The 25,125-nt window shown below is 44.1% G+C and overlaps 2 protein-coding genes across 3 annotated transcripts; both read right to left on the reverse strand.

The window, feature by feature from the left end:
* Positions 1 to 11,127, reverse strand: LOC129814306 (regulator of nonsense transcripts 1-like). 2 transcript variants are annotated; one of them, XM_055867352.1, is made up of 23 exons: positions 10,562 to 11,127; positions 9,891 to 10,027; positions 9,646 to 9,735; positions 9,172 to 9,339; positions 8,821 to 9,001; positions 8,504 to 8,665; positions 8,302 to 8,386; positions 7,954 to 8,052; positions 7,649 to 7,757; positions 7,402 to 7,561; positions 7,182 to 7,300; positions 6,819 to 6,983; positions 6,449 to 6,563; positions 6,171 to 6,314; positions 5,639 to 5,852; positions 5,178 to 5,295; positions 4,925 to 5,081; positions 4,586 to 4,728; positions 4,195 to 4,369; positions 3,921 to 4,002; positions 3,434 to 3,831; positions 3,195 to 3,314; positions 1 to 3,024 (listed from the first exon to the last, which is right to left on the reverse strand). In XM_055867352.1, the coding sequence occupies exons 1-22, from the start codon at positions 10,727 to 10,729 to the stop codon at positions 3,198 to 3,200; spliced, it is 3,306 nt and encodes a 1,101-aa protein (XP_055723327.1). In that variant the 5' UTR covers positions 10,730 to 11,127; the 3' UTR covers positions 1 to 3,024; positions 3,195 to 3,197. The 2 variants fall into 2 exon arrangements, with proteins under 2 accessions (XP_055723327.1, XP_055723326.1); XM_055867351.1 differs by having other exon boundaries at positions 8,299 to 8,386.
* An 88-nt stretch (positions 11,128 to 11,215) lies between these two features.
* Positions 11,216 to 15,964, reverse strand: LOC129814310 (pyroglutamyl-peptidase 1-like). Its single transcript, XM_055867356.1, has 5 exons — positions 15,769 to 15,964; positions 14,762 to 14,814; positions 14,176 to 14,292; positions 13,657 to 13,889; positions 11,216 to 12,171 (listed from the first exon to the last, which is right to left on the reverse strand). Exons 1-5 carry the CDS (start codon positions 15,797 to 15,799, stop codon positions 11,952 to 11,954), a joined length of 654 nt encoding a protein of 217 aa, XP_055723331.1. The 5' UTR covers positions 15,800 to 15,964; the 3' UTR covers positions 11,216 to 11,951.
* Positions 15,965 to 25,125: the final 9,161 nt, after the last annotated feature.

The following is a 25,125-nucleotide window of genomic DNA, read 5'->3' on the forward strand; positions in this document are numbered from 1 at the left end:
TGAACGAAAAGAAGCAACCTTTATTTTTCAAAGATTTTACAAGTATGATATTTCATTGGGCGACACAGATGACCAAAGAACTACAATCATAGTCAAACAATTTCCACAGAGAAAGAAATATCACCTCGCTCACTTCAACACACAACCCCCTCAGAGGCAAATAATATTAAGATCAGACAAGCAGGGGGGGGGGTTGGCTATTTTTATGTCCTAATTGAAGGTTCTTTGCATTCCAAATTCCCTGTACCTCATGGGGGACTCAAAAGTGGTGTTTTGTTTGCTCATCTTCAAATACAGTTCAAAGGACCATTTGCTGATATTTAATCTACTTGAATTTCAACCCTCTGCATTTAGTTGTAGCAACATTTCCTTTCTCTTCAGTAGTTCCCCCTTTGAAATTATAGGCCGATTTCATAAAGGAACAACAAAAATAGATGAATGTTTAGTGATGAAACCTGCCAATTGATGTGTACTATTGAATGGGACATACACATATTGTCAGATAGGGATAGTTGTCACGGGAAAATAACAAATTTTCATAATTTATCTGAGGGAACTGGTTTATGTCTTTAAGATTCAGATATTTCAGTAAGTACAAACATTTAGTCAGAATGGGTGGCATCTTAAACATCTTTCCACAGGTGTTCATAACAGACTGTTTAACCACGTCACTAGCATACAACTATGACCTCTGAAAATCGTAGCCTCTCACGACTCAACAAAATGACATGAAAAATGTCAAATGATACTTAATTATCACAAGCATGGAAGGAAGGGTACTACAATTACTGAGTGATGGTTACACACATTTCATAATATCAGAGTAAAAGATCTCAGACCTAAAACGAACATGGCAGCAGCGCTAGACTTGGGCAGGAGCTCACCGGAGCGGACACCCGGCACCTAAAATGTTCTACTGCTTGAACTGCTGTACCTCTTATAGAATATTAGCTCAAAAGTATTGTGGAGTCCTGCTAGTCTTGGGCGATATACCATATACTTCAAAATACAGACAGTATGATTTTCAATACTGCCCACAGTATGGTGGGGTTTGTGGTTATTATTCTTTTGAAATAGCGCCCCTTGTGTGCACTTCCGGTAATACCGTATACCCCGGTATGGTACAGAAACGAAGAAAATCTGGATACCGCCCAACCCTAGCTCCTGCACCTAAATATAAACAGTACCGGCACACAAAATGAGTACCAGCACCTATTTCAGTCCAAGTCAAGCACTGCATGGCAGGGAAGTGACAGAAGTAGGACTTACACAAAATACTACTTTACACGTGGGAAACTTAACCATCGATGATACAAATTACATCAACATCGTTTCTCTACATGTGACAGGGTAGGCCTACTACATGTTTGAAGATGTAAGTATTGGCGTTTTCACCAAAACTAAAGGACATTCAGAGGGCAAGTCAAATGTCAACTGGAAAATACAGTTCACACAATCTACCACATCCCCCAACATTTTTTAAAGGGGGCAAGATGTGGTGGGGGCTAGACAAATCTACACCACACCCTTTAAAATGGGCACTAAATAAAAACTACCTGTGTCTACAACACCAACGTGGACCAAAATGAATTCACGTCCTCTGGCAGACAGAAATGCCTCCCATCTGTCAAGAAACTCATACACGTCAGTTATCTTTTTCATTTATGGGCCAATGATAGCCAGCACTGAATACCTACATTTAGCAGGTGCCAGACACTTCCAACCTTCCTTTGTAGTCAGTTATACTTCCAAGAATTCCAGTCTTATGACTGTAGTATTCACACTTCATCTCTATAACCTCTCTGCACATAAATTCATGTTCCCATGTGAAGCACCTCTTATCTGAAGCTAGGCTAATCATGACCAATAAAAGGAAAACATGATTTAATACAGAATTTCATGTTTAAACGTAGGGCTCTAGGGATAACTTCCCCGCTTACTGTGGGTCAATGAATTGTAGCCATGGAAAAGATATCTGCGTCCTACAAGCGCTTTCATGTCTGTGGAGCTGTGATGCTTTTTAAACTAATAATCTGGATGTCATTTAGAAGATCAAGTGATAACTGCTTCATTCGATTACAATATGTTGGTTATGATATTCTTTTTACTCTTTTTTTGTACTACAGAACGATACACTTAGCAGAAAAAAATGAAAACTTGTCTCGCAAACTACCACTTCGGATCTCGAGACAATAATGTCTTCCTTTAATAGTTTCCAAGAGCCATTCCACCACTTTTCCTTAGTAGACCACCTTGAGAAAGACCCAAGCGGAAAGCCAGCGAAATTCACAAGCTTCTTATTTCCGAACCTCTGCGACAACAGACCTCGTGTAGAAAACTTTCCAACTCAAAGCTGAAAAAGATGAACGGTCAGAATCCTTTCCCGACTCCTGCACCATTTGATTCCGTTTGAGATGTTCCCCCACGACCTCTTGGTCCGCACGAGCCCTCTCCTCTCTCAAACATGTTCAAATGCAGAGCACGGTTCAACTTTGAGGTTAGAAATTTTCCCAAATCGACTGACTGCTTTCCCCCCCTCTGGCTGGCAGGAGAAGGTTTTGTGGATTGAGCTTGAAGGGTTGTGTTAGAACTCCTCTTCTCAGTCTCTCTGCTCCAAGAGCAAGGAACTTAGCCAACGGGTGGTCCCGGGAGGCGCGGAGATGTGACTCCTGTGTCCCCCAAGAGGATCCACAACCTTCGACCCTCAAATCATCACCGAAGGACCCGTCTCTCCGATGGCGCTACTTCCGACGTATGCTGCTTCTCCTTTTTCTCCATGTCTCCGTGTGCGAGCAGGGCCTTCTCTCTCCCTCCGACTCGCTCGTCCTGTCCAGCTCAACCCCCATTTTTCTCTCACTCTTGTGATTGGTTGGTTTCTCTCGGTCTCTCTCCTGTTGCTTTCACACAGTGGTGCTTCAGTTGTAGCAGTGGAAAACGGGTATCCATGTTTCTTTTTTTGATTTTACCCAGATTAAAATGCAGGCGAACTAAGCTCAGCACAGGCTTAGCTCCTTTTCCCACGACCTAAGAGTAAAATAAAAACAAAGATAATTGTAATACCCTGATAAAGAGCTTCTGGTATCCTACTTACTCCACCTGATACTATGATATTACTAAATAACATCTTACAGTAACTGTTGGCTTAGCTCATAGAATGTACAGTGCAAAACGTTCACAGATAACTGTCGTCTTACACTCTAGTACTGGGACAGTCCAGTCACACCATGTTGATAGGCTCGTTCACCCTGGTAGGTGGAGTCTTGGGAGAGGGCCACGTCAATCTGGGATTTGAACTCATCGCCAAGGTAGCTGTCCTGTAAGGAAAACAACAAAGGAGAAGCTATTACCCTGCTGATTTTCATGCCTGGTATGTCTATGTCAGACCAATAAAGTCTGCTAAACGATGAATATGTAAAGGGTTCTGCTGACTTACCTGGGAGAGTTCAGGCTGGGACAGGCCAGGCTGGCTCATCTGGGAGGGCTGGCTCATGGTGATGTAGCCCTGGGTCAGGGGTCCCTGGGAGAAGGGCTGGGAGCCCAGGTCCTGGCTGGCCTGGCTGCCACTCATGTGGCCGTGCTGCCCGTTGCCCCCGCCATGGCTCGCCATACCACGGCTCCTCTGGCGCCCGCCTCGTGCCCCTCCGCCCGCCTTACCCTTCATACCGCCGCCACGGCCTGCTTGGGGGCCGTTGACCTGGCCCAGGTAGCCTGGCGGGGGCATGGGGGGCATGACCAGGTTGAAGGGGATGGGGATGTTCAAAGAGGCCATGGGGCCTGGGCCAATCATGCCAATCTGGTCGTGGGTCTGGAAGTACATGTTGGATGTACGTGCTGAAGGGAGAAAAAAAAGAGACCATTTTTAGACAACGGCAAAACAAGTACAAAGACACACAAGTTTACAGTTTGACGTCGCCTCTCACCAGTGCTGCTGCGGTCATACACAGATCCAGGAATAAGAGCTTCCCTGGCATCATACATGGCTGTGCTCATGAAACGGCCCCCCTGAAAAACCCACACATAGAAAAAAACACCTCACTAAGTCGAAACAGAAGCTGACGCACATGTTCTTTTTTTATATATATATAACGGTGTACCGTCTACACTGAAGTAGAATCGGGAAAACACTGTGCAACCCGCATAAACATGTACACGGTCAGACACACGCGCGTGTTCAAGGGGCCGGACAAGACTCACAGGGTTGACGGCGTTGACCAGCTTGCGAGGCTTGCTGAACTGCATGAGGCTCTCCCTCAGGTTGTTGAGGGGTCCCTCCACCAGAACCTTCTGCTCTTTGTAGTAGTTGAGCAGGTGGTTCCACAGAGGCTGCTTGGACAGGGCCTTGGGGTTGCCCACGATGATAACTCCATACCTACACACAGGACACAGTTCCTTTACAGTTCCTTTACTGTCAGAGTAATGATCATTTGTGAATCCTCACAGCAAAACGTTGACATAACGCCAAAGACAAACATTCAAATAGTCTTGCAAAAGTTATTTTAAAAAAAAGACAGGATGATAAGATGTTTCTAATTGTCTGTTGAGCATCAGGAGACTGAGGGACTGCACACATCCCGGTGTTATTTACCTGGCCCTGGTGAGAGCCACGTTGAGACGTCGTGGGTCGTTGAGGAAGCCGATGCCCTGGTGCTCGTTGGCTCTGACACAGGACAGGATGATGAAGTCCTTCTCTCTGCCCTGGAAGGCATCGACACTGGCTATCTCCACCTCCTGGGGACAGCCAAGAGACAGAGAAACTACGAACTAGTACTGTTCCAATCACCATCTGGCCTCCACTTAAAAACAGTAAAGGTAGACATTTTTTTTTTTTAAAGTCACTGCAGAAAGCACTGCACAGACTTGAGTGCCACAGTGGCGTGCCATTATTTTTACGTTCTTTCTCCCTAACCCTGTGAGCATGCTGTACCTGGTAGAGCTTGGTGTGGAGAGAGCCACTGAACTGCATGTACTGCACCAGGTAGGACCTCTGACCCTCGTAGGGGGTGATGATGCCTATCTGGTCAGGCTTGGCCCCGGCCTTGAGCAGCCTGGTGGTGATCTTCTCCACGTTGGAAGCCTCAGTCCTGTACACAGAGAGAAAGAGAGAAGAAAAGCTTAGTCACAAAAAAAAGAAAGAAGATTTGGTCAAAAAATGACAAATGCTTCCATTTGTCAAATACCTGTTTAGATAGGAGGTTCCGGAGCTTGCGATTTCCTCCTGGCCCTGGGTCACATAGAAGAACATGGGTTTGTCTGGCTGAGGCCACTGGAAGTCAAAGCCTTTCTTGATGCGGTCAGCTGTAGAAATAAAAGAAAGGGGTCAAGATGGGGAGAGCTAGTACATTTACATCAAGGTTAATCCAGAATTAAGTGTAGAAGCCAATGACATGTTTTAGCTTTGTTTTCGGTGTTTTCCACCTTGTTCAAACTTGGTAAAAACTTGCTGTTATAAAGCAATACATGGTTGTTGTTTTCTTGGTCTTTCGAGACAGATTATGTAAACTTCCCATCTAGTTAGTAGACAGCAGGGAGTCCATTTCCCGCTTGATGGCCAAGCACATCAGCAGAATAAGCTAACCCTAACTTCTGTTTGTGAGGGTTCTACAAACTGGCCCCGAACCCTTCTCCCCCAGCGACTTACCCGCGGTGACTCCGTTCTGCAGGGAGCCCTCGTAGAAGATGTTGGAGGGGAAGGCGCTGAGGGCTGGGTGCATACGGTACTGCACCTGCAGACGGATGGGCCTGATGCCCAGCACCACCAGACGCTCAAACAGGGACTGGGACAGGCCCGCTTTGGCTGCCTTCTTACACATCACTACTGGACCCAGCTGGCAGTGGTCTCCCACCAGAATCAGCTGGAGAGAAACAGAGAAATCCTAGATTTAGTACGAACAGAAAGGTGATTCCAATTCAAATTTAATGTCGTGTGGTTTGGGAACTAGCATTGGGTGTAGGTAGAGTGCCTCACTCAGTGTTCTGCACCTGCAACAATGTCGAATTCAACCAAGCACTGACACCTGCAGGCAATAAATGACACTACACGTTTCCATCAGCAACAACTATTGATAAACATTCTGTACGAGAAACAGAGAGAAGTTGGGGCCTGTCATTGAACTAAGTGACTGGGCATCATTTTTCTTAGAGGTTTGAGATTCCTTAAGACTGAGACGTACCTGTTTGGCCCCCAGTATGACAGGCACCATGCACTCGGGCTCAGTGGCCTGCGTGCTCTCATCAATGAGGATGGAGCGGAACTGCATCTTGGCCAGGCGGGGGTCCCCTGCTCCCACACAGGTACAGCAGATCACATCAGCATTCTGAGGAGCAGAGATGGGAGTGAAGGGAGTCGTGGTCAGTCATAATCAACTTGAAGTAGATATTTATTCACAGTGGAATTAAGACATTTTTAGGACTTTGTTTTAAGGGAGTGTGGAAAAGGAGCAGGCGTTACCGTGAGTAGTTCCCTCTCGGCGGTGCGCTTCAGGGCCCTGTAGCGCTTCTCATCAGAGGAGGACAGCTCCCCAGTCTCGTCCTTCAGCTGCTGCAGCTTCTGAAGCTCTGGTATACTGCACACAGATACAGCAAAACACAAACTGAGAAACCAGTGCTCTTTACTGGGCTGGAATTATGTAGCCTATAATGAAGGTGTAAGACAGAGGAAAGACCTCGGGAACATGACCTGCACATCTATGCTTTCAAACTGAGTAACTCTCGTGGCCCATTGCCAAGTTCTCAAGTGGAATCGATCCTTTGTCACTAGTTAACAGGACACTTGATGAGATAAAGAAACCATCCCTCCCCGGGTAGCAGTCCCAGGTTACCTGTCCATGTTGCGGATCTGGTTGTGCAGAGCCAGGAAGGACACAGGGGAGTCAATGGCCTCTCTGCTCTTGGCACAGAGCCTCACCACCTTCAGGCCCGACATGTGTATCTTCTCAGTCAGCTGGTCCACCGCGATGTTGCTGGGAGCGCACACCAGCACTGGCCTGAGGACACACACACACAAACGCAACTGGTGTTAGGGATGGATAAAGGTGCTTTTATTAACCTTTTGGTTGGTCAACTGAGAACAATGTGTCATTTGTAGTGATGACCTCTACCAATACTAATGTAGCCACTCTTGTAGTGAAAGTTATTTACTAAGTACTGTATATGGTGTCCCCTATTAAGTGAGCACATCTTACCCGTTGCCCTGTCTGGCCAGGTGGTAGACTACAGTGGCAGAGGTGACCGTTTTCCCCGTGCCAGGGGGGCCCTGGATGAGACTGAGAGGACGCTGCAGCACGGTCTTCACAGCATACACCTACGTGACGACACACGACGTTGGCATCTGACAAACTGTAAGCGAACGTGATCGAAGGAATAACTCAAATCTACTCAGATTCTGTCTACGATAACACCCACCTGTGAATGGTTGAGGTCAGGCAGGCCCTGGGCGGTGAAGCGTTTGGGCAGCTGACACTTGATGACCACATCCTCCACCTCGTGACCCAGCAGCTTGTGGTAGATGTACCCGGACACAGAGGTCTCGTCCACGGCAAAGGTCTTCAGGGCGCTCTGCATCCTGGAGGAGAGTTGAAACAAGTCCCCGTGTCAAGCAAGCTGAGCCCAACCCATTGCATCACATATTGATGTGTCAGAAGATTCCTACCTGTCAAAAGAGGTGGACTTCCACACAAAGTCAACCTGGAAGTTATGTGGTACTTCCACAGGAGCCCCAGCACTGCTCCTCAGCTCGATGGCTATCTCGTCGCCATAGTCTATTAGGGAAGGATTAAGGACAATACACCACAAAACCTTACACCTATTCATCCCAGAGACTAATGTGGAGATACTGTGGTGCTACTGAGAGGAGAACGCCAAACAAAGAAACAATTACATAAATCAATTGTGCGGCACACAAGATGCTGAAGAGTAAAAGATAGCAACGTTACAGCATAGCAATGAAAAGGATACTGTCTGGGACTTTGATGACATGTCCAATACCCTTCCAGAGTGGGGCAAGATCTCCCTTGTACCTCAGGCAAATCTCATCACCCTGCATCAGGCGCATGTCTACAGAAATACAGAGAATGAAAAGAGGGACAGCAAGGGAAAGGGAATTAGCTTATGAAAGGCACAATATAGAATTGATAGATTTTAGAACATTCATCATACAAAAATGTAATCGTACATGCACACACACACATTCAGACTTAGACTGTAAGACAGGCCAACATGCGCGTCAGGGAGAATGCGAGGGTAGGTTGTGGCCGGAATGGAATGGAACACGTGACGTTGATGAACAAAAAAAGGAATTACCACCTGAGTCCGTCTTGGGAAGGCTGAAATAAGCAATCCGCTTTTTATTGAGTCCCAAGTCCCACCTGACAGTTATATTGTCTTGGGTCTGTGAAACAAACAGACGAGAGAGCGATCAATCAAACATGTAAAACCAAAACTGCCTTTACATCCAAAAGCAGGACGAGCTAGCCTGAACAGTCCAGCAGAACACAGTTGGCCTTACCTGGGACTCTTTGAGTTTCTTATCGTAGTCGGCCTCCAGTTTGACCAGGGGGCCAAATATGTTCTGGTACTGGTAGGCATCCTCGTAGCGCAGCAACACGTGCTGAGGCTCCTCGTCCACGCCGGGCTTCTCCAGGTCCTCCAGAGTGGCCGTGGGGTTTTCCTGAAGACACCCAGACAGACAGATACAATCAAACAACAACCACTAAAAGACTGCTGCTCAATAATTGTCTTTTATATCAAAAGGACCAAAGTAGTAGGCCACTGGCCTATAGTAAATTGCTGGCTAACTTATGCTAAATAAGGCATCTTATGAACCTTCCAGAGCTCCTCCAGCTTATTGATCTGCTGGGCGGTGATCTGGCGGGCCCGAAGCTGCTCCTGCTCCGAGGGGATCTTCACCAGCCAGGAGAGGAAGCAGCGGTCCTGGATCAGCGGCTGCCACTGGGAGCTGTCCCAGTTGATGTCTTTCAGACTGCTCTGACTGGCACATGGCTGCCTGCATTACCAAAACACACACATTACATCTATCAATGCACTCTATTACAAAATCTCTTTGATTCAATGATTAGAGCCATTGGGTCTGGGAAGGCCCAAGAACAGGGCATCTGATCACTGTGATACAGAATGGTATAAAGAAGGTTAACAAACACCATAGATCTGCTTTACCTGCAAAGCAATACCACCACAGAGTCTGCCTTGGCGGGGATGAACCCCAGGAGGAAGACGTTGCGACAGCCACAGTTGTAGCACTCCAGCACCGTCTCCCCCAGAGGACCGTCCTTGTGCAGAGTCACCTCCTTGGACTTTGCTCTGACCAGGTGGTTCACAATGTGACTGAGATGAAAGATGAGAGAAAAAGCACAAAAATGTATGCACTCACTACCTACTGTAAGTTGCTCTGAATAAGAGAGTCTGCTAAATGACTCAAATGTAATTGTGAAATGTAGGTATATCAACATTTCAGGTAAATGTCTTTCTGACCCACGTTAAAAGGGTATAAGTCAATTCAGTCTCCATTTGCATCACATTTCTACTTCATGTGTGCAGCCTCCCACGTCGAGTAGACGGCAACTACATTTAGCTAAATACACCACAGATGGAAGGTCAACAACCGCAGGTTGGTTGGTCTTTGAAGCCTACCTGCCAGAGGTATTGCCACGTCCATTGCAAAACCACTTCTTGCTGGTGTTGCAATACACCACGCATGCCGGATCGTGAATGCCACAGTAACTGGGCGAAAGGAAAAAAATAACACAATGACAACTTTAATATTGGTGTTTAGGGCAAGGTAAAGTCAGATAAAACAAGCTATCAACACTTCAAACCTTTTTTTCCTTATTTTTGTTATCTGTCCGACAGAACTAAAAAGTATTTCTGAACATTACCTGCATGCATGGACTGGGAGGTCTTTAGTATAATAGGTGTCCTCCTCGTCTTCTTCAAAGTTCAACTCTGCAAGGAGTTGACTTGCTTTTACAACAGAGTCTTCCCCATTCTGCAGAACTCCATCAGGCCCATTCACCTGGAGAGTAACGTGGACATTTAAAGACACTGGCAAAATAATGTAAATAACCTGGAAAAGGACACACCACCACAAATAGAAAGGTTTTCGCTAAAAGTGCATTTGACAGCTAGTTAGCTAACTTGCTATTAAATGCACTTGCAGTCGCAAACTCGCAGCAGTTAGCTAGTAACGTAAATGGCTACTATCTAAACGCATACCAACTACCTGTTGTGACTGTCATGCAGATACATGGTATAGTCATGGCTACCTTATCAAGAAAATGAGACTGCTCGTCAAATAATCCTGGTGTCCATCTCAGAACGCATATTAACTAATGTAAGCATGCTAAGTCATTATGTAAACATTCTGGCTAAGCTAATTCGTTAGCCAGCTGCGTGGCCTGTGGGGCAGATGCATGTGTTTTGTATGTAGCTCGACAGCTAGCTATGCTAACCTAGCAGCTTCTGCTAACTAGCTAACTACCTCCAAGATCCATATCAAGGACGCTGTTAGCTAGATTTCCACAAAGCAGGCAACAATTATTCCACGAACCTGGTTGTCCAACTGACTCTGAGTCTGGCCTGTTTGAGTCTGACTCGGTAGGGTAAAATCTGTGAACTCATATTCCGAACCCTGGGTATCTGCTCCAAGCAAGTCGGCTTCCTCGGTGTCCAGGAACGTGAGAGTCTGCGAGCTCGGCCCGTACGCCTCAACACTCATGTTCTCCACCAACAGTGATATTTCAGAATTATATTTTAGGTACAGTAGCTAACTCAGCAATGTGTAGATATCCCTGCCAAAAGTGTACTTGAAAAAATATCGAAAAACCTGCGCAAATGAATAAAGAACTGACAAGATACGGGATCGAGAGCCTCAACTCCCACTCGAAATAATGACGTAACACGTTGCACCGCAGAACAAATGCATAGAGCACAGGAGTGTCCATGACGTTTACACAAAAGTCAATATTTTTCACCATCCTTGATTCGGCCCACTGTACAGTCAGTCCACTGAGCTTTATGGTACAGTCAGAATTTGTTTAGCACAAGTGCTTACCCTTCCTGATGATATTATGTCAGATGACATTCAACTGAATGCTTTTCATATGCAATAGATGTTATGAAGAACATCAGGTACTGTACTACCATATACACTACAGCAATAGTTATTTTGTGAATTTCTTACAAAAATACAGAAAAGGCTAACTCTGACATGAGTGATTTAATCACAGCATTAGACCTGTTCCATATTCTGAAGTAGAGAATACAGATACCGAACACAAGATAAAAAATGTCATATCATTATTCATCACATTATAAATATTGATTGTATATGCAATAAATTACCTGAGATATTAACACATGATTGAGGTACATTTATCAAAGAAAACATATTGTTTCCTCCTTATATTGTACACTATAGTAATATACAGATACACAACAAATATTAATGACACGACAAAGGGGGAGCTGGTCCAATAAACGGCACACTACATTAACCATAATGTCAAAGCGAGAGTGATTGGTGAGGTGAATAAGGAACTAAAAGGGGAACTATTTAAAATAGTGAGAAGCAGCCAATAGTATAGCTGTCAGGAGGACGTGGCTTAAAAGCACATGTCTGTGCACACTGGATATACAAAGATGTTTCTCTCATCTACAGCACCGTTCATTGGACCAGTACTCTGTTTGTGGAATGCAGTCAAATATCCATACCCAGAGCCATAGATATACTATCCATGGATAGAGCCATGGCTCTGCCTATGTTTATTCATATAGTCTTCCTTTCTCTAGTTTCTACAACAGGGGAGTGCCGATGCCCCTCTCTTTAGCTAACGCTCCCCAGACTACCATGGGTAGATGCTGATGATGTTTAAGTACTTTATCTGTCCATTGAGGACAGCAGCAGTGAGTTGAGGACAAAGGTCACCGGAAGTCCTTCTTTAGTGAGCGTGCTGATGGTGCTGGTGGCTGCAGTGGTGGTGGTGGTGGTCATCATCCTCAGCTTGACCCACAAGCTCCAGCATCTCCCTCACTATGGCCTGCAAGGCTCTGCCTAGGTCCTGGGCATTGTAAGGCTTCCCCAGAGGAGGAACGTGCACAAACGCTGACCTGCCATTCCCCAGGTACAGTGACGTGTAGTAGGTGTAGTCACATAGGTATCTGACAGGGACAATGGTTGAGTTAGGGTAAGAGAGACAAAAAAGAGGCATTAGCTTTTATCAGAATCAATGGATTTGCCATTCAGGTGAATGGGAGTTCTGAAGAGGAAACTTAAATTAGAAATTCAGATTATAAAGGCATACACCACCCAAACTATGACATAACACTATCTTATCAGTACCTAAAAAGTATGCTACAATTACAGATTTGGATGTTCATAGATAGAATACATTTGTAATTTGAGTAAACCATCCCTTTATTGGAGTTTCATTGAAAAAAAGTAAGGGATCATAAATAGTGCTGTATTTTTTTATTTAACCTTTATTTAACCAGGTAGTCCAGTTGAGAACAAGTTCAACTGCGACCTGGCCAAGATAAAGCAAAGCAGTGCAACAAAAACAATAACACAGAGTTTCACATAAACAAACGTACAGTCAATAACACAAAAGGAAAAAATATATAAAATCTTTGTACAGTGTCTGCAAATGTAGAAGAGTAGGGAGGTAGGCAATAAATAGGCCCTAGAGGCGAAAATAATTATAATTTAGCATTAACACTGGAGTGATAGATGATGATGTGCAAGTAGAGACACTGGGGTGCAAAAAGGTAAGTAAAAATATGGGATGAGGTAGGTACAGTGATCAGTAAGCTGCTCAGACCGCTGATGCTTAAAGTAAGAGAGGGAGATATAAGACGCCAGCTTCAGAGATTTTTGCAATTCGTTCCAGTCATTTGCAGCAGAGAACTGGAAGGAAAGGCGGCCAAAGTAAGTGTTGGCTTTGGGGATGACCAGTGCTGCTGGAGCGCGTGCTACGGGTGGGTGTTACTATGGTGACCAGTGAGATGAGATAAGAAAGGGGCTTTACCTAGCAAAGACTTATAGATGACCTGGAGCCAGTGGGTTTGGCGACGGATATGTAGTGAGGGCCAGCCAACGAAAGCATACAGGTCGCAGTGGTGGGTAGTATATGGGGCTTGGTGACAAAACAGATGGCACTGTGATAGACTGCATCCAATTTGCTGAGTAGAGTGTTGGGGGCTATTTTGTAAATTACATCGCCGAAGTCAAGGATCGGTAGGATAGTCAGTTTTACGAGGGTATGTTTGGCAGCATGAGTGAAGGAGGCTTTGTTTGTGAAATTGGAGGCCGATTCTAGATTTAATTTTGGATTGGAGATGCTTAATGTGAGTCTGGAAGGAGAGTTTACAGTCTAACCAGACACCTAGGTATTTGTAGTTGTCCACATATTCTAGGTCAGAACCGTCCAGAGTAGTGATGCTAGTCGGGCGGGAGGGTACGGGCAGCAATCAGTTGAAGAGCATGCACTTGGTTTTACTAGCACGTAAAAGCAGTTGGAGGCCACGGAAGGAGTGTTGTATGGCGTTGAAGCTTGTTTGGAGATTTGTCAGCACAGTGTCCAAAGAAGGGCCAGATGTATACAGTATGATTGGTTAATTGAAAGTAGAGTCGAGCACACCACTCACCGGCCTGCGTCCTTTGACACTGACACTGCCACACCCAGCCTTGAGGAGTTGACCCTCTTGCATACCAGGTCCATGTCTATGACTGAATCGATGCATTCAGGGCCCCCCTCCATACAGCACTGAGAGTCTGGACAGAAGCTGCAGTTGTCCACCCGCTTGTAGCCGTGGTTGCGGCCACATTTCTCCAGGGTGACCGTGGTGGCTATGCCAGAGACTCCGACATGGACCACCAACTGTTGACCAGCGGAGAAGAGGATGTGTGTGGTAGGGGTTGTTAGTGGGAATTTAAAGAGATTATTGTATTCACTGTAACATGAGCTACTGAGTAATATCAATAAAGACAACAAATTATGTCATTATGTTTACATCATACAGTAGAAATAAATAGCCTACAGTATGTCATATAGTAAGTGTGCAGACTGTGCACCTAGACACTACGTCAGGGCTTTTATACCATGCCATAAATACGTATAAAGTGAGGAACAACACTTGACTCTTGCCCTGATTTCTTTTGGCTACCTGTGGCTGGTGCTGTTTCCATAGAGATGGAAGCAGACTTTGAACTGCCTGGTACTCCACTGGCACCTCACAGACGTGCAGATCCACATTCTGAGCCAAGCCTAACCTCTCCAGTTCCTGTACACAGAGGAAACAGGAAGGGTGCGAGAAAACACAAACCCAATTTTATTTGCTAAAGCTTTATTATACCTCAAGTTATTTACTGTGCATCATTGTTTTAAAACCTGTTGATTTAATACCTGTGTAGTGTGTCATGATAACACTAATAACTGTAGTAACAACATTCACACATTGTTAAATAGGTATTAGTGCTATTCTTTATTCCACTTGTGTAATAAAGAAAAACGCTAAACTCCATTACTACGTAATTACTAAATTACATTTAATGTTATACAATTGTGTTACTAAATAATAAAAGTGTTACTATGTAATTACTAAATTACATTTCATGTGATACAATTCTGCTAGTAAATAATAGCAGTGTTACTACTCATGTACAAGTGTAATCAATGTAAGTTGTTACCAATAAGATTAGACCGCCTAATGATGCAATGATGCGCCATGCAGAACACTCAAACTCACGCACCTGTACGGCCACCCAGCTAGCATTGATGGTGTGATCTCCAAAAGGTTCAAACCCTAAACAAAATATAGATGATATTGATATTCTTTTAAAGTCATCGCATAGCAACACCAATGCCGGAGGGAAACTGTTTTTATAGCTGGCTGCTTTATCACTCTAGGCCTATGTGAATGAGAGTGACAAGACTCTTCATTCAAAGTCTAAAGGTTAGATCAAGTTAAATATTATCCATTACAACAGCTGACACGTACAGTCAATTGTCAAACAATATATGCCAATCAGTGCATGGGTTTTATAGATGAGATGCCACTATAGGCTGCTATAATTTTCGTTTTAGTTGTATAGGAGATGAGCACCCTAAAACCAGACTTCTTGTCAACACGAATGTAGCCTACATAATTCACAGGAGTATCACAACGCAACAATGTATCCATGAATGGCTGAATGGCTACATTGCCGCCTCTGTCTTGATATGCTTGTCATTGGTTGGTTTGCTCTTCTGCTTCATCACAAATCATAGATTTCAACCTGACAGATAGCCGATTACATGGAGTTGAGCGAGAACTAGTGTGGGGGGACCGGAGCTTCGAAGTCACATAAAGATGACGTTTTTTATTTTAAAAACGACTGATATCAGCACCCAAAGAATAGCCCGCAATTAGACATTGTTCTGTGTAATTGCGGGCTATTCTTCAGGTGCTTGAAATCATTTTATGTGGCGTCGGAGCTCCAGTCGGGCCACACTAGTCGACGCTCAACTCCATTATAAATCGCGGAGTTGAGTTTCGTCGGCTACCTGACAGACATTTCCTGAATGGAATATGACAATACTGTACATTAGTTTAAAAATAATTTAGTTTTCAAGGTGTAGAAACACAACACTATAGGCTAAAGTCATTCAAACCTAAAATTGTTATTCTTATGGCTCAAATAGTGCAGGCAACTAATTTCAATCAACAGTTTAGTGAAAACTGACAGCAAACTATCAGCAATTTACATAAATTAATTACCTGTCACTATTACCGTGCTTTTAGTCGCCATAATTTGTGAGTTATTGTAAATTCTGCAAAGATGTCATCAATTATTTCTGAACGCCGTTGAGTTGAGAATTCCTCCTCGATTCTCTTTCTCTATCTATTGATTCGTTATTTTGCAGGAGCTCAAGCGTTCTCGTTCTTTCTTCGACTCTTTGACAACACTGTACACCTCAACATCCAGCCGTCTATCGCCATCTACTGTAATGGAATGCATGCAGGGCCGGCTCTCTCGACCAATAGGGGGCCACCAACCCAATAGATAAATAAAATAAAAACAAAAAAAAATGAGTAATTTTAGGAACGCAATTTGCTATCGAGAGTAACAATAATAGAATACATCAGGATGCGCATCATTTGGCAGTTTCTCTCTTGTTTTGTCAGTCACATACAAATTACCTCAATTACCTCGACTAATCTGTTTTTAAATGTTTTATTTCACCTTTATTTAACCAGGTAGGCTTGTTGAGAACAAGTTCTCCTTTACAACTACGACCTGGCCAAGATAAAGCAAAGCAGTGCGACACAAACACAGAGTTACCCATGGAATAAACAAAAGTACAGTCAAAACACAATAGAAAAGTCTATATGCAATGTGTGCAAATTAAGTAAGATTAGGGAGGTAAGGCAATAAATAGGCCATAGTGGCGAAATAATTACAATTTAGAAATTAAACACCGGAGTGATAGATGAGCAGAAGATGAATGTGCAAGTAGAGATACTGGGGTGCAAAGGAGCAAAAACATAAACAACAATATGGGGATGAGGTAGTTGGGTGGGCTTTTTACAGATGGGCTGTGTACAGGTGCAATGACCTGTGAGCTGCTCTGACAGCTGATGCTTAAAGTTAGTGAGGGAGATATGAATCTCCAGCTTCAGTGATTTTTGTAATTCGTTCCAGTCATTGGGAGAACTGGAAGGAAAGGCGGCCGAAGTAAGTGTTGGCTTTGGGGATGACCAGTGAAATAAACCTGCTGGAGCGCTTGCCACAGGTGGGTGCTGCTATGGTGACCAGTGAGCTGAGATAAGGAAGGGGCTTTACCTACCAATCGCTGCCCGCACCTGCCCGCCCGTCCAGCATCACTACTCTGGATGGTTCTGACCTAGAATATGTGGACAACTACATAGGTGTCTGGTTAGACTGTAACTCTCCTTTCAGACCCACATTAAGCATCTCCAATCCAAAATTAAATCTAGAATTGGCTTCCTATCTCGCAACAAAGCATCCTTCACTCATGCTGCCAAACATACCCTCGTAAAACTGACTATCCTACCGATCCTCAACTTCGGCGATGTCATTTACAAAATAGCCAACAACACTCTACTCAGCAAATTGGATGCAATCTATCACAGTATCATCCGTTTTGTCACCAAAGCCCCATATACTACCCACTACTGCGACCTGTATGCTTTCAGTTTTACGAGGGTATGTTTGGCAGCATGAGTGAAGGATGCTTTGTTGCGAAATAGGAAGCCGATTCTAGATTTCATTTTGGATTGGAGATGCTTGTACCCAGCACATTGACTTGGTGCCGGTACCCCCTGTAAATAGCCTCGTTATTGTTCTTTGATTGTGTTACCTATTTTCTCTTACTTTAGATTATTTAGTAAATCATTTTTTAATCCTATTTTTCTTAAAACTGCATCGTTGGTTAAGGGCTTGTAAGCATTTCACGGTAATGTCTACACTTGTTGTAGTCGGCACAAGTGACAAACACAATTTGATTTGACATGGATAATTGAGTGACTGTCAATGTAGGTAATGTGTAAAGTGACTATGCATAGATAATAAACAGCGAGTAGCAGCAGAGTTTTAAAAAGGGGCAGATAATGCAAATAGAGTAGTCACTTGACTGTTCAACAGTCTTATGGCTTGGGGGTAGAAGCTCTTAAGGAGCATTTTGGACATAGACTTAGGTCCAGCCTATGACTAGGGTGGCTGGAGTCCTTGACAAGTTTTAGGGCCTTCCTCTGACACCTCCTGGTATAGAGGTCCTGGATGGCAGGAAGCTTGTCGGTGATCAGACCTACCACCGTTGTGTCATCGACAAACTTAAAGATGGTATCGTGCTTGGCCACACAGTCGTGGGTGAACAGGGAGTACAGGAGGGGACTAAGCACGCACCCCTGAGGGGCCACCATGCTGAAGATCAGCGTGGCAGGTGTGTTGTTGCCTACCCTTACCACCTTGGGGCAGCCAATTGGAAATCCAGGATCCAGATGCAGAGGGAGGAGTTTAGTCCTAGGGTCCTTAGCTTAGTAATGAGCTTTGAGGGCACTATGGTGTTGAATGCTGAGCTGTAATCAATTAACAGAATTCTCACGTAGGGGTTCCTTTTGTCCAGGTGGGAAAGGGCCGTGTGGAGTGCAATAGAGATTGCGTAATTTGTGGATCTGTTGGGGCGGTATGCGAATTGGAGTGGGTCTGGGGTTTCTGAGATGATGGTGTTGATGTGAGCCATGACCAGCCTTTCAAAGCACTTCATGGCTACAGACGTGAGTGTTACGGGTCAGTAGTCATTTAGGCAGGTTACCTTGGCATTCTTAGGCAGAGGGACAGGGATAGGTTGGGAATGTCAGTGAAGACACTTGCCAGTTGGTCAGCGTATACTCTGAGTACACGTCCTGCTCATCCGTCTTGTCCTGCGGCCTTGTGAATGTTGATCTGTTTAAAGGTCTTACTCACATCGACTACGGATAGCGTGATCACACAGTCGTCCGCAACAGCTGGTGTTCTTATGCATGCTTCAGTGTTGCTTGCCTCGAAGTGTGCATGGAAGTAATTTAACTAGTCTAATAGGCTTGTGTCACTGGGTAGCTCGAGGCTGGGCTTCCCTTTGTCAGCTAACAATTTTGAGATTGGTAGTTAGTCTAGCCAGCTATCTAAACTTGTAGTAATCATGGCCGATTTCTGATTGGGCACACAGGGCAGGGGGGCCCCATTCATTTTGTTAGTCATTCTCACTCAGATATCATACTAACATGACATAAGTCATGGCAAAATGTGTAGAATTGCAGGAAATTTGTTATGAAATTGCAACATTTTCTCTGTGCCCAAATATCTTTAAAACTTGTTTTGCCGCAAGGTGGGGGGGTACCCAACCAAATCTTGCTCAGGGCCCCCAAAATGCTAGAGCTGACCCTGCATGCATCCTCCCATAGTTCATTCTCCTGAGTTTATTGGCTTGACTAATTTGCTTAGTCTATTGTTGAAATGACACATGCAATGATCAATTTGTGAAGGCTGTCTAAAGCCAGAAGATAGCAAATGTATATGAATAAATGTTTTGTATTCATAAGGCATTTCAAGTCTTCTTTTCACTATCAAATGTATTTTCCTCATGCATTTATAATCTCTTCATTTGGTAACATTGGCACTTTGCATATAATAAAATGTAAATAATAAAATGATTTTCCCAACTCCCAAAATTAGAACAGGTTCAGCAGAATAAAGCAATGCCAGCTGTAGAGGCCTTTAACTTCATAGGACCTGATAGAGTTTGCATTTAGCCATTTATAAACTTCATTACAAAAAAGGTAAATGTTGTTACATCTCACTTCAGCCATCTTCTCAGCTTCGTCACATATGTAAAGCAAAATATGAATCCATGAATTGAATTTGATAATAAAGGCACTCCCATGTTGATATCTGTACACCATAATAACATGGTTTGTGTTCAGTCCACACCCCTGTTTCGGGACATGACTCATACATTCTAGCCTGATTTTAAATGCCATGCTGCTTATGGATGAATAAAGAAAGAAAAAATGCAGTTGTTTCTGTCAAAATAGGAAACTTTTGGTTGGTGTGCGTAATCTATTCCAAGAAAGAGACATCAAATGGAGATTATTTCACTAAAGGAACCTATTTTAATTGATGACATCCTAACCATATGTATTTTTTATGTATAATATTCTGAAGAATGCTGGAAGATGTAAATCTGGAGATTGTGTGTGTGTGCTTATTGGTGAGAGTCAATCACACACACACATACTGCCCGATCCTCCATTCACCACCCACGCATCATGCTGTACTGCAGTCTTCAACAACCTCAATCCCCTCCCCCCCATTCATTCACATGCTCTTGCGTCACAGCCTATGTCAATGTTGCCATGGAAACAAATGATGCCCTTGCTATTCTGTGGTGCTGATGCAGCCAGTCTATGGACGTCATTACTTTTTACTGGGGGAATTTGGCTATTTTGGCTGCCTACCACCCCGCTGCGCTGGGCTATTCATAGGAACAGCAGACAGCCATCACTCTTTAGTCTTATAGGCCTAGAGCTTGAAACCATTTTTCATCACTCCTTATTTGTCACTCGGGCTTTCTGGTCTGAGGTGGCATATCTCTCATGCTTAACCAGTCTAATATTGTGTTTCCGGGCAGATAAAATATCCTTTGCAATAACCAACCGAAGAGCTATAAGCTAACCATTCACATTTTTTTGGGTTGAGTTCTTAGTCAAACATTGGCTGTTATTTTCTAAGAAAAAACATGGTTTCCTTTTCCCTCTGCAGTATTTCCTTCGTCTTTTCTGTTAAAACCTATTAGGTAATTGCATCCTCAATAAAATGCCCCTTAATCTATTTGGCCAAGCTGTTCCATCTCTCTTAGAAATGTGCTTGGATTGAAAGACACAGTATTAAACCATTTTTGAGATCAAATGTTTCCACTCAGTGTTTGACTGCACACCTATTATTGAGCCCATGTTAATGAATTCTTACAGGGCAGGGTGCCTTGTAAGAACGTGCCAACGAGTAGGTAAACCACCACTTCCCTCCGTATTATAGGCCAATGTGCAATCATTAGAAAACAAACTGGACGATCTAGGATTAAGACTATCCTACCAACGGGACATTAGAAACTGTAATATCTTATGTTTCACCAAGACTTGGCTGAACAACGACACGGAGAATATAGAGCTGGCTGGCTTCTCCGAGCATTGGCAGGACAGAGCAGCTACGTCTGGTAAGATGAGGGGTGGAGGTGTGTGTCTATTTGTCAATAACTGCTGGTGCGCAATGTCTAATATTAAAGAAGTCTCAAGGTGTTGATCGCCTGAGGTAGAGTACCTTATGGTAAGCTGTAGACCACACTATCTACCAAGAGAGTTCTAATCTATATTATTCGTAGCCATCTATTTACCACCACACCGCACTAAGACCGCACTCAACGAGCTGTATAAGGCCATAGGCGGCACTCCTAGTGGCCAGGGACTTTAATGCAGGCAAACTTAAATCTGTTTTACCTAATTTCTACCAACATGTCACATGTGCAACCAGAGAGGAAAGAAAAAAAACTCTACACCACCTTTACTCCACACACAGAGACGCAAACAAAGCTCTCCCTCGCCCTTCATTTGGCAAATCTGACCATAATTCTATCCTCCTGAAACCTGCTTACAAGCAAAAACTAAAAACAAGTAGTACCAGTGACTCACTCAATACGGAAGTGGTCAGATGACATGGATGCTACGCTACAGGATGTTTTGCTAGCACATATGTTCCAGGATTCATCCAATGGCATTGAGGAGTATACCACCTCAGTCGCTGGCTTCATCAATAAGTGCATCGACGACATCGTCCCAACAGTGACCGTATCTACATTTCCCAACCAGAAGCTATGGGTTACAGGCAACATTCGCACCGAGCTAAAGGCTAGAGCTCCCGCTTTCAACGAGCAGGACCCTAATCCGGACACTTATAAGAAATCCAGCTATGCCCACAGACGAACCATCAAACAGGCAAAGCAACAATACAGGACTAAGATTGAATCCTACTACACCGGCTCTGACGCCCATCAGTTGTGGCAGGGCTTGAAAAATATTATGGACTTCAAAGGGAAACACAGCCACGAGCTGCCCAGTGACGCGAGCCTACCAGACGAGCTAAATGCCTTTTATGCTTGCTTCGAGGCAAGCAACACTAAAGCATGCATGAGAGCACCAGCTGTTTTGGACGACTGCGTGATCACGCTCTCCGTAGTCGATGTGAGTAAGACCTTTAAACAGGTCAACATTCACGGGGCCAGACGAATTACCAGGACATGTACTCAAAGCATGCATGGACCAACTGGCAAGTGTCTTCACTGACATTTTCAACGTCTCCCTGACCGAGTCTAATACCGACATGTTTCAAACAGACCACCATTGTCCCTGTGCCCAAGAAAGTGAAGGTAACCGGAGCGCCACGTCTAAGAGCAAAATGCTCTTTAACAGCTTCTAAGTTATAAGACTGCTGAACAATTAATCAAATGGCCACTCGGACTATTCACATTGAACTGTATTGTTGGTTAAAGGCTTGTAAGTAAGCATTTCACAGTTGTATTCAGCGCATGTGACAAATACAATTTGATACAATGTATCTGGAGATGTATCCCCTTTGTCTGTTTCTTTGTCATCATATAGATACTGTATATATACAGTAGATCACTTGTAATGAAGAATAGACTGAGTGACACACACACACTCAAGCATACACACAGCCCAGTTCAGTTTGTTGAAGTGTCAGTTTATTATTCATTGAAGTGTGTGTCTCATACTGGGCACATACTTCATTTCATCATCTAGTTTTTATTAACATTTGGTTGAGTTGTAAACTAATTTGAATTCAGCATGAAATCAACAAAAAATATCACCATTTCATTGGATTTAGGTAAAACAATTGGGTGAAAAAATTTGATATTCCCTTACGTTGATGACTTTTTTGACATGAAGTGGAAACTACTTGAGTCGACCAGTGTTTGCCCAGTGGGGTGTGTGTGTGTATATTCGGTAAATAATAGTGTTTAAGTGCGCTTATTCACATACAGCTGTCAAATGATAGAATGGCGCTGAAGGAGATGGCTGCCGTTTTACGATCCCATAACCAAATTGTGCTATTGTGTATGTTTTTTCACGTTATTTGTAACCTATTTTGTATATAATGTTTCTGCCACTGTGTCTTATGACTGAAAAAAGCTACTAGATATCAGGACAGCGATTACTCACCCCTTACTGGAGGAATACTTTTTCTTCAACGAGTCGGACAGGAAAGATTTACTTTAGATGCCCTACAAGGCCCTCATCCCTGTCATTCGCAGTAGAAAGCGAGGGAGGTATCGGGGACGAAGGCTCGGGTGCCTTGTAAGGATCCGATGCCGAGAGGGTAATCTACCTTTACCATCGGTCCTATTAGCCAACGTACAATCATTCGATAATAAAATAGACGAACTACAATCACGTATATCCTACCAACGGGACATTAAAAACTGTAATATCTTATGTTTCACCGAGTCGTGGTTGAACAACGACATGAATTTAAGCGGGTTTTAAGCTTTTTCAGCAGAATAGAACAGCGGCCTCTGGTAAGACAAGGGGTGGCGGTCTATGTATATTGTAAAGAACAGCTGATGCACGAAGTCTAAGGAAGTTTCGAGGTTTTGCTCACCTGAGTATCTCATGATAAGCTGTAGACCACACTATTTACCAAGAGAGTTTATGTGCATTTTTTGTAGGCAGCACTCCTAGTGGCCGGGGACTTTAATGCAGGGAAACTCAAATCCGTTTTACATCATTTCTACCAGCATGTTAAATGTGCAACCAGAGGGAACAAAACTCTAGACCACCATTACTCCACACACAGAGACGGACGCGTACAAAGCTCTCCCTCGCCCTCCATTTGGCAAATCTGACCATCATTCTATCCTCCTGATTCCTGCTTACAAGCAAAAACTAAAGCAGGAAGCACCAGCGACTCAGTCATTACGAAGGTGGTCAGATGAAGCAGATGCTAAGCTACAGGACTGTTTTGCTAGCACAAACTGGAATATGTTCTGGGATTCTTCCAATGGAATTGAGGAGTACACCACATCCGTCATAAGTGCATCGATGATGTTGTCCCCACAGTGACCACACGTACATACCTCAACCAGAAGCCATGGATTATAGGCAACATCCGCACTGAACTAAAGGGTAGAGCTGCCGCTTTCAAGGATGCCCTCCAACAAACCATCAAACTGGCAAAGAGTCAATACAGGACTAAGATTGAATTGTACCCCAAAAACACTAAGGTAACCTGCCTAAATGACTACCGTCCGTAGCACTCACGTCCGTATCCATGAAGTGCTTTGTAAGGCTGGTCATGGCTCACATCAACACCATCATCCCAGAAACCCTAGAGCCACTCCAATTTCCATATTGCCCCAACAGATCCACAGATGAGGCAACCTCTATTGCACTCCACACTGCTCTTTCCCACCTGGACAAAAGAAACACCTATGTGAGAATGCTATTCATTGACTACAGCTCAGCGTTCAACACCATAGTCCCCTCAAAGCTAATCACTAAGCGAAGGACCCTAGGACTAAACACCTCCCCCTGGATCCTGGACTTCCTCACGGGCTTCCCCCAGGTGGTAAGGGTAGGTATCAACACATCCGCCACGCTGATCCTCAACACGGGGGCCCCTCAGTTGTGCGTGCTCAGTCCCCTCCTGGTCTCCCTGTTCACTCATGACTGTATGGCCAGGCACGACTCCAACACCATCAAGTTTGCCGATGACACAATTGTGGTAGGCCTGATCATCAACAACGATGAGACAGCCTATAGGGAGGTCAGAGACCTGTCTGTGTGATGCCAGGACAACAATCTCTCCCAATATACTGGGTCCAGCCCAGTATATAATCTGGGGCAAAGCTTCGTGCCATCCAGGACTTCTATACCAGGCGGTGTCAGAGGAAGGCCCTAAAAATTGTCAAAGACTCCAGCCACCTTAGTCATAGACTGTTCACTCTGCTACCACACGGCAAGAGGTACCGGAGTGCCAAGTCTAGGTCCAAAAGGCTTCTTAACAGCTTCTACCCCCCCCAAGTCAAATGACTCCTGAACAGCTACTCAAAGGGATACCCAGACCCCTCTTTTACACTGCTGCTCTCCGCTTATTATCTATGCAAAGTCACTTTAACTCAACCTACATGCACATATTACCTCAATTACCTTGACTCTGTACCGGTACCCCCTGTATATAGTCTTGCTATTGTTATTTTACTGCTGCTCTTGAATTATTTGTAACTTTTTTTTGTAGGTATTTTTCTTAAAACTGTGTTGTTGCTGGTAAGTAAGCATTTCACTGTAAGGTCTACACCGGTTGTATTCGGTGCATGTGACAAATACAATTTGATTTGAAATGGCGTGTGAACAATGGGCTCGTCCGAGTTGATCACTTGTCATGGTCACCGCCTTTCAGTGTGTTGCATTTTGGGGATAAAAAGTGTCTGACTTGCAAAATATTATCTGATTAAAGCTCATAAAGTTTTGACTGTAGTCGACTGCAAGTTTCTGCAGTTGCTCTTC

The sequence above is a fragment of the Salvelinus fontinalis genome, chromosome 17, assembly GCF_029448725.1.
Source record: "Salvelinus fontinalis isolate EN_2023a chromosome 17, ASM2944872v1, whole genome shotgun sequence".
Lineage (NCBI taxonomy): Eukaryota > Metazoa > Chordata > Actinopteri > Salmoniformes > Salmonidae > Salvelinus > Salvelinus fontinalis.

Coding starts and splice junctions, on each gene's coding strand:
- LOC129814310 (XM_055867356.1), bottom strand. CDS start 15,799: ATGGCGACTAAAAGCACGGTAATAGTGACAG. Junction 14,293..14,761: donor CTAGCTGGGTGGCCGTACAG/GTGCGTGAGTTT, acceptor CTCTGTGTACAG/GAACTGGAGAGGTTAGGCTT. Junction 12,172..13,656: donor GTGTCAAAGGACGCAGGCCG/GTGAGTGGTGTG, acceptor TGTCCCTGTCAG/ATACCTATGTGACTACACCT.
- LOC129814306 (XM_055867351.1), bottom strand. CDS start 10,729: ATGAGTGTTGAGGCGTACGGGCCGAGCTCGCAGACTCTCACGTTCCTG. Junction 8,666..8,820: donor AGCTGGAGGAGCTCTGGAAG/GTTCATAAGATG, acceptor GGGTGTCTTCAG/GAAAACCCCACGGCCACTCT. Junction 6,315..6,448: donor CCGAGAGGGAACTACTCACG/GTAACGCCTGCT, acceptor TCTGCTCCTCAG/AATGCTGATGTGATCTGCTG.